The 16488-nt window shown below is 44.0% G+C and overlaps 1 protein-coding gene across 1 annotated transcript in view; it reads right to left on the bottom strand.

Annotated features, from left to right (window-relative positions):
* stac (SH3 and cysteine rich domain) overlaps window positions 1-16488 on the bottom strand; it is a 106469-nt gene that overhangs the window by 70172 nt on the left and 19809 nt on the right. The window contains exon 2 of the mRNA XM_033020401.1: window positions 6683-6995. Coding sequence (XP_032876292.1) covers window positions 6683-6995 — 313 coding nt within the window. The remainder of the gene's footprint in view (window positions 1-6682; window positions 6996-16488) is intronic.

The raw sequence follows: 16488 nt of genomic DNA on the forward strand, positions 1-16488 counted from the left end.
TAGTTATTTAAGAAAGAACTGCAGATGCTGGAAAAATCGAAGGTAGACAAAAATGCTGGAGAAACTCAACGGGTGAGGCAGCATCTATGGAGCGAAGGAATAGGTGACGTTTCGGGTCGAGACCCTTCTTCAGACGGGTCTAGGGTCTCGAGCCGAAACGTCACCTATTCCTTCGCTCCATAGATGTTGCCTTACCCGCTGAGTTTCTCCAGTATTTTTGTCTAACAAAGAGTAGTTATTGGTAGTTTAAGTGCATTAAAGTGGATAAGTCCCCGGGGCCTGATGGAGTACAACCCTGGACCTTGTGAGAGGCTAGGTAGAAATTGCATAGTCCCTTGAAGGGATATTTGCATCATCTTTAGAACAGAGGTAGAGTCCTGTTTTTTTTCTGATTAAAGGCCTGTGAATAGTGGAATGCTGCAGGGATCAGTGCTGGGTCTACTGTTGTTTGTAGACACAAGGAACTGCGGATGCTGGAATCTTGCATAGAACACAAAATGCTGAAGGAACTCAGTGGGTCCGACAGCATCTCTGGAGGGACTGGATAGGCAATGTTTCGGGTCAAATCCTTCTTCAGACTGGCAGGTCAACTGGTAGAGTTTCTACCGCTATATTAATAGCAAAAGGATAACGAGGGGTAAAATTGGTCCATTAGAGAGTCAGAGTGGCCAACTATCTGCAGAGCCAAAAGAGATGGGGGAGATATTGAACAGTTTCTTTTCTTCGGTATTCACCAAGGAGAAGGATATTGAATTATGTGAGGTAAGGGAAACAAGTAGAGTAGCTATGGAAACTATGAGGATCAAAGAAGAGGAAGTACTGACACTTTTGAGAAATATAAAAGTGGATAAGTCTCCAGGTCCGGACAGGATATTCCCTAGGACATTGAGGGAAGTTAGTGTAGAAATAGCAGGGGCTATGGCAGAAATATTTCAAATGTCATTAGAAACGGGAATAGTGCCGGAGGATTGGCGTACTGCGCATGTTGTTCCATTGTTTAAAAAGGGGTCTAAGAGTAAACCTAGCAATTATAGACCTGTTAGTTTGACGTCAGTGGTGGGCAAATTAATGGAAAGAATACTTAGAGATAATATATATAAGCATCTGGATAAACAGGGTCTGATTAGGAACAGTCAACATGGATTTGTGCCTGGAAGGTCATGTTTAACTAATCTTCTTGAATTTTTTGAAGATGTTACTCGGGAAATTGATGAGGGTAAAGCAGTGGATGTTGTGTATATGGACTTCAGTAAGGCCTTTGACAAGGTTCCTCATGGAAGGTTGGTTAAGAAGGTTCAATGGTTGGGTATTAATGGTGGAGTAGCAAGATGGATTCAACAGTGGCTGAATGGGAGATGCCAGAGAGTAATGGTGGATGGTTGTTTGTCAGGTTGGAGGCCAGTGACGAGTGGGGTGCCACAGGGATCTGTGTTGGGTCCACTGTTGTTTGTCATGTACATCAATGATCTGGACGATGGTGTGGTAAATTGGATTAGTAAGTATGCAGATGATACTAAGATAGGTGGGGTTGCGGGTAATGAAGTAGAGTTTCAAAGTCTACAGAGAGATTTATGCCAGTTGGAAGAGTGGGCTGAAAGATGGCAGATGGAGTTTAATGCTGATAAGTGTGAGGTGCTACATCTTGGCAGGACAAATCAAAATAGGACGTACATGGTAAATGGTAGGGAATTGAAGAATGTAGGTGAACAGAGGGATCTGGGAATAACTGTGCACAGTTCCCTGAAAGTGGAATCTCATGTAGATAGGGTGGTAAAGAAAGCTTTTGGTGTGCTGGCCTTTATAAATCAGAGCATTGAGTATAGAAATTGGGATGTAATGTTAAAATTGTACAAGGCATTGGTGAGGCCAATTCTGGAGTATGGTGTACAATTTTGGTCGCCTAATTATAGGAAGGATGTCAACAAAATAGAGAGAGTACAGAGGAGATTTACTAGAATGTTGCCTGAGTTTCAGCAACTAAGTTACAGAGAAAGGTTGAACAAGTTAGGGCTTTATTCTTTGGAGCGCAGAAGGTTAAGGGGGGACTTGATAGAGGTTTTTAAAATGATGAGAGGGATAGACAGAGTTGACGTGGAAAAGCTTTTCCCACTGAGAGTAGGGAAGATTCAAACAAGGGGACATGACTTGAGAATTAAGGGACTGAAGTTTAGGGGTAACATGAGGGGGAACTTCTTTACTCAGAGAGTGGTGGCTGTGTGGAATGAGCTTCCAGTGAAGGTGGTGGAGGCAGGTTCGTTTTTATCATTTAAAAATAAATTGGATAGTTATATGGATGGGAAAGGAATGGAGGGTTATGGTCTGAGCGCAGGTATATGGGACTAGGGGAGATTATGTGTTCGGCACGGACTAGAAGGGTCGAGATGGCCTGTTTCCGTGCTGTAATTGTTATATGGTTATATGGTTATGGTAGTGTGTCTGAAGAAAAGTTCCAACCTAAAACATCGTCTATCCTTTCCTTCCAGAGATGCTGCCTGACCCACTCAGTACCATTGCTGTTTATCATCTACATTAGCGATTTGAATGACGATGTAAGCATTGTTAATATTTTTACAAATGACACCTAAAATTGGTAATACAGTGGACAGAATAGAAAGATATTCAAGTTAACAACTGGATCAAGAACAGTTGGAAAAGTGCACTAAGGAATGGGCAAATGGAATTAAACTCTGACAACTGCGATGTTTTGCAGTTTGGTATGACACATCAGAGCAGGACAAGCAGAGTAAATGACCGAGCCCAGGCGATTGTTGCACAACAGAGAAATCTAGGAGTACAGGTTCATGGTTCACACAAAATGCTGGAGGAACTCAGCAGGACAGGAAGCATCTCTGGAGAGAAGGAATGGGTAACGTTCAAACTGAAGAAGTGTCTCGACCCGAAACATCACCCATTCCTTCTCTCCAGAGATACTGCCTGTCCCGCTGAGTTACTCCAGCATTTTGTGACTACCTTCGATTTAAACCAGCATCTGCAGTTCTTTCCTACATGCTTCATGGTTCATGCCAGCCATTATTAGAAAGGTTATTGAGGACAAAAATTGTCACATCGTGATGCAGCTGTACAAGCCATCGGAGAACTGTGTGGAGTTTTAGTGGCCTAGCTACAGGAAGGATATCATTAAGTTGGAAAGAATACAGAAGAGATTCACCAGGATTTTACCTGAGCTTGAGGGCCTGGAGTAGAGGCAGAGGTTGGATAGGTTGGGACTTTATTCTTTTAGGCTGTGGAGTGAAATTGTTCATAATGCATCATCATGTGGGGTTCAGATAAAGTGAGCTGATGGTCTTTTTCAGATAGCAGATGATTCTAAAACTAAAGGAAGGGCATTCTTGCCATAGAGGGAGTACAGAGAAGGTTCACCAGACTGATTCCTGGGGTGTCAGGACTTTCATATGAAGAAAGACTGGATAGCCTCGACTTGTACTCGCTAGAATTTAGAAGATTGAGGGGGGATCTTATAGAAACTTACAAAATTCTTAAGGGGTTGGACAGGCTAGATGCAGGAAGATTATTCCCGATGTCGGGGAAGTCCAGAACAAGGGGTCACAGTTTAAGGATAAAGGGGAAATCTTTTAGGACTGAGATGAGAAAAACATTTTTTACACAGAGAATCTCTGGAATTCTCTGACACAGAATGTAGTTGAGGCCAGTTCATTGGCTATATTTAAGAGGGAGTTATGGCCCTTGTGGCTAAAGGGATCAGGGGGTATGGAGAGAAGGCAGGTACAGGATACTGAGTTGGATGATCAGCCATGATCATATTGAATGGCGGTGCAGGCTCGAAGGGCCGAATAGCCTACTCCTGCACCTATTTTCTATGTTTCTATGTTTCTAAAGGGCACAGGCTTAAGCTGAGGAGGAAGAGACTTAAGAAGGACCTCAGGGGCAACTTTTTCTACTCAGATATTCCACATCTGTAATGATTTGCCAGAGGAAACTATAAAAGTGGATACAAGTATGACTTTTAAACAACATTTGGAAAGATTTATGGATAGGAATGGTTTGGAGACCTCGGGACGAAATGCAGGCACATAGGACAAGCCCAATGCGTCAATTTGGTCGGCATGGACAAGGTGGGATGAAGGGCCTGTTTCCATGCTGTGTAACTCCATCACCCTGTGAGTTGGATATTAATGTACAAGGTAAATTTGAAGATGTCTCACAAATCTTAATTAATGCTCAACAAACGAAAGAGAAAATTCACTACTGGGGAAGAATTTGATACAGGAGAAGGTGATAATGATGATAATATGAAGGTGGAAGTGGCACATGGAATTTATTTTCTTTCGAGTGAAGGAAGCTGAGAGAGGACCTGTACAAGTAAATGAGGAACATAGCAAGAAATGGTTCCCCATAGCAGCGGATAATAAAAATTAAAGAGCATCAGTAATGGGTAAGAAGTTTAAGGGGATCTGAGGAGGACCTTTATTAACCTGGGTTGGCACAAAATGCTGGCATACCTCAGCGGGTGAGGCAGCATCTCTGGAGAGAAGGAAAGGGTAACGCTTCGGGTCGAGACCCCTCTTCGGACTCTATGGAATCAGGGATCGGCTGCCTGAGTGGGTTGTGGAGTCAGGTACCTCTACAACATTGAACTCTCTGAACAAGCACTTGAATTGCCCGGCAGACCATGCAAGACCCAGTGCTGGGAAATGGGATGTCTCCCACCTTCACTCTAACCATCTCCCCTTCTCCATAGGCTAATTTCCCATCCACAGCTCCCATATTCCCCTTTTGTTCCTCGCCATTCACCTCCCCCATCCCATTCCACCCATATTCCTCCCTCTGGCTTTACAAATCACACCCCCTCCCCTTCTTTTCTTATCTCATACCCCTTTGTCTCCTTTTAACTTGTCGTCTTTAAGGCGCTGGTAAGGCCGCATTTGGGCGCAGATGGCTGTGGAGGTCGTCAGTGGATATTTTCAAGGCAGAGATAGATAGATTCTCGATTAGTACAGGTGTCTGAGGTTATGGTGAAAAGGCAGGAGAATGGGCTTAAGCGGGAGAGATAGATCAGCCATGACTGAATGGCGGAGTAGACTTGATGGACCAAATGGCGTAATTCTACTATTCCTTATGAGCTTATGACCTTTGTCATTTATTCCATTCATCTGCCAGCCACCTCCCATCCCCTATCCACTGATCATTTGCCAGACTTTGCCCCACCACCGGCTCTAACGCAGTGTTCGAGCTTTCTCCCCCGTTTTCCATTGATCTGAGTGGTCCTGACTCAAAACATCATCTTTGCCTTCCCCCCACAGATGCTGCCTGATCTGCTGATTTCCTCCATCAATTAGCTTTTTGTTCAAGATTCCAGCATATATTGATTCTTGTTTCTTCCTTAGTTTCGTTTAGTTAAGAGATACAGCGCGGAAACAGGCCCTTCAGCACACCAAGTCCGTGACGACCAGCGATCCCCGCACATTAACACACTATTCTACTCTAGGGACAATTTTTACATTTATACCAAGCCAATTAACCTACAAACCTGTACATCTTTGTAGTGTGGGAGGAAACCAATGTTCTTGGAGAAAACACATGCGGTCACAAGGAGAACGTACAAACTCCGTACAGACAGCACCCGTAGTCAGGATCGAATCTGGGGCTCTGGCGCTATAAGGCAGCAACTCTACTGGGTTGGCATGGGCATAGTAAACCGAAGCGTTTGTTCCTGTGCTGTATTATTCCGTGACAATTTCAAAGCAGTTTTTATACACCATGTCAAAATGTGGGGACATTTTGTTTGTTAATACTGATTATAGAAGTTCGGAGGTCATGTTGCAGTTATTCGAGTATAGAAGTTGGGAGGTCATGTTACAGTTATATAAGACGATGGTGAGGTCACATTTAGAGCATTATGTTCAATTCTGGGCATCATGTTACAGGAACGATGTTGTAAAATTGGAAAGGGTGCAGAGAAGATTTACAAGGATGTTGCCAGGACTCGAGGGTCTGAGCTGTAGGGAGAGGTTGAGTAGGCTGGGACTATTCCCTGGAGCACAGGAGGATGAGGGGTGGTATTATAGAGATGTATAAAATCATGAGAGGAATAGATTGGGTGAATGCACAGAGCCTCTTGCCCAGAGTAGGGGAATTGAATAATCAGAGAGCATAGGTTTAAGGTGAAGGGGGAAAGATTATATAGAATCTGAGGATTACCTTTTTCACACAAAGGGTGGCGGGTGTCTGGAACGAGCTGCTGGAGCAGGTAGTTGAGGCAGGGACTATTGCAATGTTTCAGAAGCAATTAGACAGGTACATGGATAGGACAGATTTGGGCTAATCATGCATACCAGAAGCAGCATTGATTAAAACTATGGATTTCCAACTCATTGGTGTAATGTGCCTGAAAACACAGAAGATGTGTTCAAAACTTTCAGCAATTGCACTGAGATTTTCCAATTGACACATTGGAAAGGTATAGGAGGTTATGGGCCAAACACAGGCAAGTGGGAATAGTGTAGATGGAGCAACTTGGTCAGCATGGACACTTTGGGCCGAAGAGCCTGTTTCCTAGCTGTATGATTCTCTGACTGTAAATTATTATATTTACTGCACAATGTCTTTGAAAGATGGGTCAATTTCTTAACTACCATTATTCATCAGAAATACAACTCTATAATTCCAAAGATCATTGTCATTAATGTACGAGAATGCTTACCAACAATCATATGGTTGCAGGTGTCACAGAAAGTTGGTTTCTTGAAAACGTACTCCATGAAAATATGTGTGCCGTCATCAAACTGTCTCTGGGATTTGGTTGGGCTGGATGCTTGACTTTCCAAAACTGGGAGCTGTCCAGTGCTGGAACCGATTCCTGGCAGTAGCTCCACCTGCAGTTTTGTCTCACTGCTTGTCCACTGGAAGAAGTTCTCTGCACTTTTGCTCCTCAGACTTTTTGTCCTAAATGATAAGGAACGTTTTACCTTCACCATCTGCAATTGAATGGAAATGGTGTTTAAGCATCTTAGAAACTTGACAGGGGTGCAGTTACCTAACTATATTATCTTGAATCCCAGAGCTCCAACTTCATGTCTGACCTCCAATAATACCTCTTCCTTTGACTCCATCCAAGGACCCCAATGGTCCTTTCAGGTGAGGCAGAGGTTCACTTGCACCTCATCTACTGTATCTGCTGTTCCAGGTGTGGAGTCCTATATACCGGTGATACCAAGCGCAGGCTCGGCGGTTGTTTTGTTGAACACCTCCACTCACTCCGCCTTGATCTACGTGATACCCCGGTTGCTAAACACTTTAACTCCCCCTCCCATTCCCATACTGACCACTCTGTTCTGGGCCTCCTCCACAGTCAGAGTGAGGCCCAACACAAATTGGGGGAACAGCACCTCATATTTCACTTGGGCATCGGTATGGAAATTGATTTCTCTAACTTCAAGTAACCCTTATTTGCCCTCTCTCTCCATCCCTCCCCCATTCTAGTTTGCTTACCAGTCTGACTGTCCTCCTGATTAAATGTTATCTTCCCCTAGCTAACCATGATCTATTCCACATTTTCCTTGAGCTTCATCCCCTTTGATCTTTTGTTTTCAAACCTTATCCTTCCATGTCTCCCTCCTCTACCTCTCAGTCTGAAGAAGGGTCACGACCCATAAAGTCACGCACTCATGTTATCCAGAGATGTTGCCTGTCCCGCTGAGTTACTTCAGCATTTTGTGTCTATCTACCAGTAATTAACAGTTGCAAATAGCACAGAAATCAATTGTTTGCTTTTTGCAATGTGCGTTCAATTAACCACAATGTCATAAAGACAGAGAAGAACAAATCCAGAGCTTCAAAATAAGTAACAATTTCCTCTTTTATGATTTTATTTATTATTGTTACGTTCATCAAGACACAGTGAAAGCTTTACTTTTACGTGCCATGCAGCTAAATCATACACAAATATAATTAATCCATACCCACATACAACAGGTTGTTCAAGAGAAAGATAACAGAGTGTAGAATATAATGTTACAGATACAGAGAAAGTCCAGATATAAACAGTGCAAAGGTTGCAACGAGATACCTACAGAAACTGCGTGGGGCATTGGTTTTATTTTCAGGTAAACTCATTACCTCCAACACTCAACTTTGAACTTTTTACTTTTTGTAAAGCATTTACAGCTCACTGCAAAAGAGAATTCCAAAGATTCTCAAAGAGAACAATTCTTTCTGCAAATAAATAATTTCTCATCACATCTGAAAGTGTATCCTTGATTTATCCTACCCTACAATGAATTACAACCATACTCATTCAACCACCTCACTCTACGAGTGAACAAAGTGAAATAGAAAGTGCATAAGAACAAAAAAACAAATGTTACAAGCACAGTAGAAGCAGTAGCAGGTCAGTAGAAGCTTGCCCCAGTGTGGACTAATGTTATGCCATTTACCAGCATTAATTCCCCTATTCCTCACTTCCTTATTATCCAGATATCTACCTACCTTTGTGTTGAATGAGGGCAAGAACTAAGCCTCTACTGTTTGAAAATTCCAAAGGTTCACCGTAATTTGACTCACTAAAACCTCTCCTCATGTCAGACCAAAACGAGCTACGAGTTGTTCTAAAAACCACGCTGACTGGTTCCAGTTTCCCCAACCAGAAAACTCCCTTCCTGCACCCAGCCTGTTAAGCCCTTTAAAAATGCTTACATGTTTCGATGAGATTTCCTTTCATTCTTCTCCAGTCAAGTCAATCTCAACAAACCCATCATCTCTGGAAACTGTCCAGTGAATGTCTGTTGCACTCCATAGCAAGTGCCTGTAGGGGGCGCTGCTCTGTGCAGCAGCCATGTCATGCAGCTCGTCAGTTTTTCAACCTTTTTTTATTTTTTTAGTATGTTTTAAAGTCTGTATTTAATGTTTCTTCGTGTGTTTTGTGTGGGGGGGTAAGGGGGAAACCGCTTCGGTCGCCTCCTCCACGGAGAGGCGAGTTTTTCCAGGTCGCCTCCCCCGTGGCCTAACATCAAGGATCGACGCGGCCTTTCCCGGAGACGCGCCCGGGGCTTCAGCGGCGGGCGCAGCGTGGACTCTCGGCGTGGAGCGGGCGACCCTCGCTGGGGCTCGCTGGAGGGGAGCGCTCCGTTTCGCTGGCCCGGGGCAGCCGGCAGCCTGAAGTCGCGGCCTGAAGCCGCGGTCTGCAGAGCTCCAGCTGGTGCGGCGTCTACAGCCCGGGATCTCACGTTGGGGACCCGGGGGAAGAAGAAGCCATCACTGACGGCCCGCGGCCAACTTCTACCGCGGGGCCGGCATGGACTTACCATCACCCCTGGAGGGGAGCTTCGACCGCCGGCCCTGCAGTCTACGGTGCTTCTGGCTGCGGCGGGGACTTTAAATCTTGACCGCCGGCCTGCGGCCTACAACAACTTAAAGCCGCGGTCTCCGGTGAGGAAGAGCCGATCCTGGACTGACTCTGGACTCTGGTCCTGACCACGGGGGGGAAATGGAGGAGGACTGGCCAAATTTTGTGCCTTCCACCATAGTGATGAATGCTGTGGTGGATGTTTGTGTTACAGTTTTATTGTGGTTGTGTGTTCTTTATTATTGTATCGCTGCAGACAACCCAAATTTCCACCAGCCTGGCTGTGTGGCAATAAATTATATCTAATCTAATCTAATCTAAATGCTTCTTTAGGTAAGGAGACCAAAACTGTGCACAGATCTCCTCTGGCTCATGGAAATATTTTTGTAGTTGGCATGAACAGAAAAAAAGCCACAAGGCAATCAATCCCCACACACTAATGCCCCTGTCCCATTTAGGAAACCTGAACGGAAACCTCTGGAGACTTTGCGCCCCACCCAAGGTTCCCGTGCGGTTCACAGAAGTTGCAGGTGGTTGCCGGAGGTTGCAGGTAGTGGAAGCAGGTAGGGAGACTGACAAAAACCTCCAGGAACCGCACTGAAACCTTGGGTGGGGCGCAAAGTCTCCAGAGGTTTCCGTTCAGGTTTCCTAAGTGGGACAGGGGCATAAGAATGCAGTAAATCAAAGGTAAACCCACTTTTTTTGATGAACTGAAACTTGCAGACTGAAATGTCTTGGTCATTCATTTCTTGGCCACTGCTGCCAGATGGTCAATACAGGTGCTCAAACGAGATTTTTTTTTGTATTTCTTTGTAAAGAGCTTGCTTATCAAATGTCCTGCGCCTGGTCAGAAATGTCTAAGGAAGCTGTGAAAAGATAGAGAACACATTGCAGGAACTCTGGCTGAGATACATCACTAGACACAGATGAGATGCTATGAGACTGGATGGTGATGAAAGACTGCAGGGTGGTGAATGTTGTGCCCCTACCTAACCAGTGAGCCAAACATCTGTAGTAGGCAAGTTACTGGAGTGGATTCTGTGGGATAAGACATAAATGCACTTGGATAGACAGGGGCTGATTCGGAATAGTCAGCATGATTTTATATGTGGGAGACTGTCTTACAAATCTGGTGGAGTTTTTGAAGACGTAACAAAAAAGGTGGGCAAGGGAAAAGTTATAGATGTTATCCATATAGATTTCACCTGGGCATTTGATAAGGTTCCAGAAAAGGATTACATTTTGGTGAGACCATATTTGGAGTATTGTGTTCAGTTTTGGTCACCCAGCTAGAGGAATGATGTTGTTAAGTTGGAAAGGGCGCAGAGAAGATTTACAGGAATGTTGCCAAGACTTGAGGGCCTGAGCTTTAGGGAGAGGTTGAGCAGAGCTAGGTCTGAAGAAGGGTCTCGACCCGAAACGTCACCCATTCCTTCTCTCCATAGATGCTGCCTCACCTGCTGAGTTTCTCCAGCATTTTTGGTCTACCTTCGATTTTTCCGGCATCTTTCTTAAACAGAGCTGGGACTTTATTCTTTCGAGCGCAGGAGGATGAAGGGTGGTCTTTTTGAGGTGTATAAGATCTTGGGGGGGAGGGGAATAGATGGAGTAGATGAACTGAGTATTTTACCCAGGAATCAACAACCAGAGGGCAGGTTTAAGGTGAGAGGGGAATAATTTAACAGGAATCTGAACTGCAACTTTTTCCACAGAGATTGGTGGGTATATGGAATGAGCTGTTGGAGGAGGTAGTTGAGGCAGATACCATAACAATATTTAAAAGACATTTGGCCAGGTACGTAGATAGGAAAGATTTAGAGGGATATAAACCAAACACAGGTAGGTGGGATTAATGTAGCTGGGGCAGCTTGGTCATCATCGGCAAGTTGAGCCAATTGGTCTGTTTCCGTGCTCTATGACTATGACAACATTTAAAAGACATTTGGACAAGTGCTTCGATAGGAAAGGTTGAGAGTGATATGGGCCATATGTGGGCAGGTGGAGCTAGTGTAGATGGGGCATGGACATGTTCAGCTAACGGGCTCCGTGTTTCCTTGCTATATTTGGCTTCGCTGTTACAGAGATTCATGAAACTTTACTCTTGTATTCAAATCCTTTCCTAGTAAGGCTAACATATCATTTGCCTCCGAATTGCTGGCTGCATCTACATGTGATCTTTGAAGCAGCTTCGGTCACTAGGAACTTCAACAAATGAACTTCTAACCTCTTGGCTTTATTATATGCATTACTTTTCCATTATACCCACCCAATCATTCTCCCCATTCTATATTCAATGGGCCATTTTGTTGCCCACTCACTCAGCTTGTTTTTATCCCCCATCACCCCCAAGTGTATTTCACCCTATTCACAATGTAACCTAGCTTTGCATCACCAGTAAACCTGCACATATGATATGGACATACAAAGCTGGAGTAACTCAGCGGGACAGGCAGCATCTCCAGAGAACATGGGAAGGTGACATTTCAGGGTGGAATCTTTCTTCAGACTGAAAGCAACTGGAAGCAAGAAAGGACCAGGACAAAAAAGGGCCAGCAACAGATGACCTCAGGGAGGGAGGTTCCCTGAGAGGCTGATTGTCGAATAGTGTGATCCCATCATTGCAAACTGTGGAACTGGTTAGCCGACTTTAAGAGGAGGAAGGGGGGCCAAGGGTGGATGTGATTTAAAAGTCGGTTAACTAGTTCCACGTTTCCATTCTATGTTTTATGGCGGGTACTGTGGGAGGAACCGAGCTGTTCTTCCATCTTATTATGAACATTGGCAGCCCCTCACACTGTGGGAATCAAACTCCATTCCAGTGACGTTTCCCTTGTTGCTGAGTGGAAAATTACTGAATGCTGGATCACAACAGATAACCATGTGTTGTGCGTGTGTGCGTGACTAACTTCACATTTTGGGGCTCATGTTGTCGACCTCCCCGTAGTGAGCCCTGTCAACTGACATTAGTCAGGCGATCGACAACAAACAGAGACAACAGCAGCGCCGCAGCTCGGCGCCAACCCGGAGCATGTGCCCTCTTTAGGGCAGGCACCTACGGATGTCGAACCGGATGGCATCACCCTGCTGTAGACTTCTGCTGCCTCAAATGCAAGAAGAAGAAGAAGACTTCACATTTCTACTGCATGTTTAAGAAAGAACTGCAGAATGTGGAAAAATCGAAGGTAGACAAAAATGCTGGAGAAATTCACCAGGTGAGGCAGCATGTATTGTGCGAAGGAATACATGACGTTTCGGGTCGAGACCCTTCTTCAGACTGATATGGGGGTGAGGGTGGACAGAAGAAGAAAGGAAGAGGCGGAGACAGTAGGCTGTGGGAGAGCTGGGAAGGAGAGAGGAAGGAGGGAGAAAGCAAGGACTACCTGAAAATGGAGAAGTCAATGTTCATACCGCTGGGGTGTAAACTTCCCAAGCGATATAGGAGGTGCTGTTCCTCCAATTTGCGCTGGGCCTCACTCTGACCATGGAGGCCCAGGACAGAAAGGTCGGATTCGGAATGGGAGGTGGGGTTGAAGTGCTGAGCCATCAGAAGATCAAGTTGGTTATTGCTGACCGAGCGGAGGTGTTGGGTGAAGCGATCGTCAAGCCTGCGCTTGGTCTCACCGATGTAGAGCAGCTGACACCTAGAAGAGCGGATGCAATAGATGAGGTTGGAGGAGGTGCTGGTGAACCTCTGCCTCACTTGGAAAATACTACATGCTCTGAATGTGTAGAACAGTCTCTTGCTTGACTGTTTTACTTGTCTGACAAGTTACTGTGAATAACGAAGATGGAAATTGTCACACTCGTGTAAATTATTCCGACAGTTTTGGAGGTTTTCCCATGATTGGTAATCTCTTCCACTGACTTGGATTGGTGAAAATGGATCTCTAGTTGAAAAAGTTACATATATAACTACTAAACAGGTTCGCTTCTTAATAAACAGACAACTCACAAACTGTTTGGTAGACCAGTTCAAAACTTTACTTATCAGCCGATGGAAGGGAGGGAGAACTCTAGTCAAGTGAGCAATACAGACACTTCACTGTCCTCAGTCCACTTCCCCGAACAACAAAATTACATCGTATTATATAGTGTTTTTTTGTCACATTAGCACATTCCACAAACATTAGTCATGGTCAGAGGTACAGGAATAAAAATTACTACAGGATGCGCCTGTGGTCTCGTCAAATCAAAGGCATCTTGTCATATGGTACAAGGACTTTACATATCAAAGGCATAGGACATTTGGTACAAGGCACTTCATATCAAAGTCATCAGCCATTTGTTATTGCCCCTTAATGAGATCAATCTAGCTTCTTCTCTGCTTCCTCTCTTGTCACTTGGGAGACAAATGTTATAGTATTCATTATCTCAATACACAGCAATCTGAGGCAAACCTAAATTTGCCTTTCTGTATTAATCTACTGGAGAAAAGCCTAATTTGAGACTAAATATAAGCTGTAAGCTAGCCCAGGAACCAATTTAATATCTTCTTATATTTTTAACTTCATTCAGCCTTATCATAGTGACAGACGATTGAACCGGCATAGAAAAACGCACGAGTCCGCCTTATATTGAGTAAGGTTACATTCAGGTTGAGTCGGCTGGGACTTCCTTGGAGTGCAGGAGGATGAGGGGTGATCTTATGGAGGTGTATAAGATCATGAGAGGAATAGATCAGGTAGATGCACAGAGTCCCTTTCCCAGACTGGTGAATCGAGGACCAGAGGACATTGGTTTAAGGTGAAGGGGAAAAGATTTAATAGGAATCTGAGGAATGACTTTTTCAAACACAGGGTGGTGGGTGTATAGAACAAGCTGCCAGAGGAGGTAGTTGAGGCTGGGACTATCCCAACGTTCAAGAAACAGTTAGACAGGTGCATGGATAGGACAGGTTTGGGGGGATATGGACCAAATGCTGGCAGGTGGGCCTGGTGTAGCTGGGACATGTTGGCCGGTGTGGGCAAGTTGGGTCGAAGGCTATTTTTCCACACTGTATCACTCTATGACTCCATGACTGTTTCAGTGCCACTAGTGCCCATTTGAATCTGGGTGGGTGAAGAGTGCTGCCAAAGCCGGAATTAACCCAAGTTCCTGCCAAGAATTGGAGATTAGGGTTTAAATGATCTAGCCCTAATCAGCACACAGGATTGACTACATATGAAATGGTAACGTGGAGGTCAATGAAATTACCAGTAAGTACTCGGGGCCAGATAAGTTGCATCCCGGAGTACTTAAGGAAGTAGCCCCAGAAATAGTGGATGCATTAGTGATAATTTTTCAAAACTCTTTAGATTCTGGAGTGGTTCCTGAGGATTGGAGGGTAGCTAATGTAACCCCACTTTTTAAAAAGAGAGGGAGAGAGAAAATGGGGAATTACAGACCAGTTAGTCTAACATCGGTAGTGGGGAAAATGCTAGATTCAGTTATTAAAGATGGGATAACAGCACATTTGGAAAGTGGTGAATTCATTGGACAAAGTCAGCATGGATTTACAAAGGGTAAATCATGTCTGACGAATCTTATAGAATTTTTCGAGCATGTAACTAGTAGAGTGGATAAGGGAGAACCAGTTATATCTGGACATAGGAGTAAACGAGTCCTTTTCAGAATGGCAGGCAGTGACTAGTGGGGTACTGCAAGGCTCAGTGCTGTGACCCCAGCTATTTACTCTTTTTATTCTTTTTACAACACAGTAGAAACAGAAGCATAGAAAGTAGGTGCAGGAGTAGGCCATTCGGCCTTTCGAGCCAGCACTGCCACTCAATATTATCATGGCGGATCATCCAGAATCAGTACCCAGTTCCTGCTTTCTCCCCATACCCCTTGATTCCATTAGTCCTAAGAGCTATATTTAACTCTCTCTTGAATATATCCATTGAATTAGCCTCCACTGCTTTCTGTGGCAGAGAGTTCCACAGATTTACAACTCTCTGGCTGAAAATGTTTTTCATCATCGCAGTCATAAATGGCCAATCCCTTATTCTTAAACTGTGACCCCTGGTTCTGGACACCCCCAACATGAGGAACACTTTTCCTGCATCTAGATAAACAGTGATAATCCATTAACCGCCTATTTGGAACTGTCGATGATTTGGCATGCGGCTCGCAATTTCCTGCATTCTGTCTCACATTCAACAAATTAATAGACTTTTGCTGAAGCACAAAATCCTCTTTACAAAACTGAGTCCAATCTGAATCATGGATACCACTTGATAGCTTTGAGGTGCTAAATAGCACTAAGTTACCACACAGTGTCCCATTGAATATCAAAGTTAACGTTGCACATAGAACAGTGCAGCACAGGAAAACACGGTTTCGCTAACTTATATGGCACATATCTTTTAACACAGACTCATCATCATCACAAAATATATTATTTCACTTGCTCCCCACACCCTCACTGGCCTTTCTGTCAATACATTATGTCAGAGCAATTCCAGGGAACTATTTGAAGGATATCTGATGGTAGTTTATCCTTCAACCAACCATCTCAATAAAGAACAAACCATTTATCTCAATACTGTTTGATGAGTTTGCCTCTGTGTTTGGACTGGCAAAGTAAGTTATCAATTTAGAATTGGTTTTGGACTCATGAATCTTCATTCCTATATATCTGACAACTGATCATTTACAGACATTAAGCTCTTTATAACAATGAACGAATCTTAGAGTCACAGTCATACAGCATGGAAACAGGCCCTTCGGCCCAACTTGCCCATGCCGACTAAGATGCCTCATCAACACTAGTCCCACCTGCCTACATTTGGCCCATATCCCTTGCTGTATAACTCTGACTCTAAGATGTATCCATTGCAATAAATAGCACACTATTTGTAAATAATCAGTTGCCAGATCTATAAGGGTGGAGAATCATGTGTCCCAAAACAATTCTAAGTTGACAGCTTCCTTTGCCAGTCCAAGCACAGAGGCAAACTCATCAAACTTCAATATTGTATCCTTTCATTATCTTATAATTCCCTTATCATATGAAAATTTGATACATTTGTTGCCTTTGATATTTATAGGCCACTTCAAAGTGTTTGGTAAAATTGGATTTATTCTCAAATTTAATTTGAGCATTATCTGCCAATATTTTGTGAAAAACTCCTCTTGATTTAAAATACTTCAATATCTCCCATGGCCGCAACTTTTTTTAATTGCTT

This window comes from Amblyraja radiata, chromosome 4, assembly GCF_010909765.2.
Source record: "Amblyraja radiata isolate CabotCenter1 chromosome 4, sAmbRad1.1.pri, whole genome shotgun sequence".
Taxonomy (NCBI): domain Eukaryota; kingdom Metazoa; phylum Chordata; class Chondrichthyes; order Rajiformes; family Rajidae; genus Amblyraja; species Amblyraja radiata.